This window comes from Buceros rhinoceros, unplaced genomic scaffold (genome assembly GCF_000710305.1).
Source record: "Buceros rhinoceros silvestris isolate BGI_N320 unplaced genomic scaffold, ASM71030v1 scaffold5983, whole genome shotgun sequence".
Classification (NCBI taxonomy): Eukaryota; Metazoa; Chordata; class Aves; order Bucerotiformes; family Bucerotidae; genus Buceros; species Buceros rhinoceros.
The window spans coordinates 6392-8773 of NW_010405261.1; the positions used below are offsets into that span (position 1 = coordinate 6392).

Sequence of the window (2382 nt, forward strand, 5' to 3'; positions counted from 1 at the left end):
CAGCAGGAAAAAATAAAGACAATTTGTTAAACCTAGCTGTAGGCAGCAATAAAAAAAAAAGCATCTATACAAAAGGGAATAATTAAAGCAGTGCCTCTGACTAGGAGGATTACTGTACAAGACAACCATCAACTTATGGGAATTATGAAGGCTTCTGCCAGTAACATTATTTGTAAAAAAGTAAAATCATAATAAGGTATTGCTGTCTGGCCTGGTCTGGGAAACACCTGCCAGAGAATTTCAGCCTCTGCTTTTCATGCCTTAGCTTCTGGCCTGAGCTAGTAAGTACCTTTTAGAGAATAACACAATTTTGTTTTAATTATGGCTTCTGTCTTTCTTAATATGCTACATTCACAAGTAGCAAGTGAATTCCTGCTTAGCTCAGTCCCCAGGAACCACTCCTGTTATCCGCACAAGAAACTGAAAAAGAGAAGGGTGAGGTGCAGGAATCAGTCGAGTTTAACAAACGCATGGAAGGAAGGAGCCAGCAGCATGAGGCTGGACTGGAAATCTTTTCCTCAGGCTAAGCTGTGATGATTCCCTGACATTCAGTCTGAGCTGCACTGTGCCTCAAGTCTTGGGACATTGATCCATGTTCAGCATTCCCAGGGGCACATGATTTAGGAAATTCTTGTGAAAGGGGGGCAAGGAATTATGCCTAGGGAAGCTAAGGATGACAGAACATGGCGCTGTGTTAAGAAGGCAGATCTGGCTAAGATGGTATTTGCCCTGTGTATGGAAGGCAGCAAGGAAAGTGTGGTCTCTTCATTGGGAGCAGTACATCCCAGAGACACTGCCCACTTTGAGGTAACCATCTCCGAAGCTACCCCTTTTATCTGAATCTATCACATGGTTTCTCACTTCTTCCCTCCTAGTAACAGGATGCAATCTTAACAGTTCTGCAAAAGCTAGATTGTTTCTGGAAAGCTGGACTAAAAATTGCAAGCCCCAGCTGCCTCTTGCTTTCCTGCTGCTCACAATACTACTATTTTAGTCCAGCTAACAGAAAACACAACCATCACAGTACTCTGTCCTAGCAATGGAAAGATGGCTAGAGACCTTCAACACTTGTCCTACTACATGTCTCAGAATATCTGGAGACCAAAACAAAAAGTGGACCCTATACTCTTTCAAACTATGGCCATTTCTGGTTTAGCTATACTGTTTTGAAGTTGATTTGTGCATTTGTTGGGTTTTTTTTTAAATCATGGGGTTATTGTATTAGTTCTCCATGTTTTTTTTAACCCAAGAAAACACGTGTATGAATTAAAACCACATTCACAAGTACCTAGAGGTAAGTCTTAGAGACCTTTACACACAGTGACTGTAACAGTCCTCTCCAGCTGCAGCACTGTTTCTAGATGGCCTCTGCAATAGCAGTGTTTAGTGAGGGCACAGGTGAGGCCCCAAATGACCGTTTCGTAACTGCCTAATAAATGGACACATTTCTCACCATATTCCATATGTAGCTTGGAGTGTGCTCTGGGCGTAGAGAGCACCCAGTGACACAAGAGGTTATGAAGAAACCTGTTATCCAATTAAACGATCTTATATTCCAGCAACTGTGACTTTATGTATCTCAGCTATCAACACAGGTACTCTGATTTCTGCACAATTTAACCATGCAGATAAAAGAAGTTTCTTCATCTAAAGGACATGAGCAGAAGTCCATGAAGCTTGTACCTTAATGTAAAAACCACCACAGTTCTTGAACCCTTGACACTTAGAAATCTGTGGTTCCTACAACGGAGTAAGGACACCACCACCTCTTACACTCTTCCAAAATTATTTAATGTCTGTCTTTCTCACCCAGGACTTAAACTGGGCTCCTGGTCCTCCTTAGGTTCCTATTACTAACCTTTTAACTACATGTCATGAGCTTCTCCTAATCTGAATGTCAGGCAATTAAACTGCTGCTTATCCCTACTCAAAATATATCAATTTAAAAAAAAAAAAAACAACAACCACCAAAGCGACAGAAAAGTGCCTGAATTACTAGCTATGGAATTTGAGCAGAAGGGGAAAACTAGCTGATATGAGTCAAAGATGAAGGAAAGCATATCTCCAGTTATCTCAGCTTGGCTAAAATAAAACAGAGCTGTCACTAAGACTCACCTGGAGTCAAAACCTGAGTCTTCTGTCCTTTGAGCAGTTTCTGAACCCGAAGTAGCTGCAATGAGTTCTCTCTCTTTTGAATGATGTCTTGAACCCACCGAGATACCTCAGAAACAGACTTCCCAGCCTCTGAAATTACAGCAGCATATTCTGAGGTTATCACAACCTAGTACCTATTATACCTTATCTATCTTGCTGTGAAAAGGTAAAATCAAGAAGCAAATATTTTAAACTAAGTATCAGCAACAGATTTATTCAGTAATTTCA

The 2382-nt window shown here is 40.9% G+C and overlaps 1 protein-coding gene across 1 annotated transcript in view; it reads right to left on the reverse strand.

Annotated features, from left to right (window-relative positions):
- ARHGEF39 (Rho guanine nucleotide exchange factor (GEF) 39) overlaps window positions 1-2382 on the reverse strand; it is a 9967-nt gene that overhangs the window by 1970 nt on the left and 5615 nt on the right. The window contains exon 6 of the mRNA XM_010133646.1: window positions 2116-2244. Within this exon, the coding sequence (XP_010131948.1) occupies window positions 2116-2244 (129 nt within the window). The remainder of the gene's footprint in view (window positions 1-2115; window positions 2245-2382) is intronic.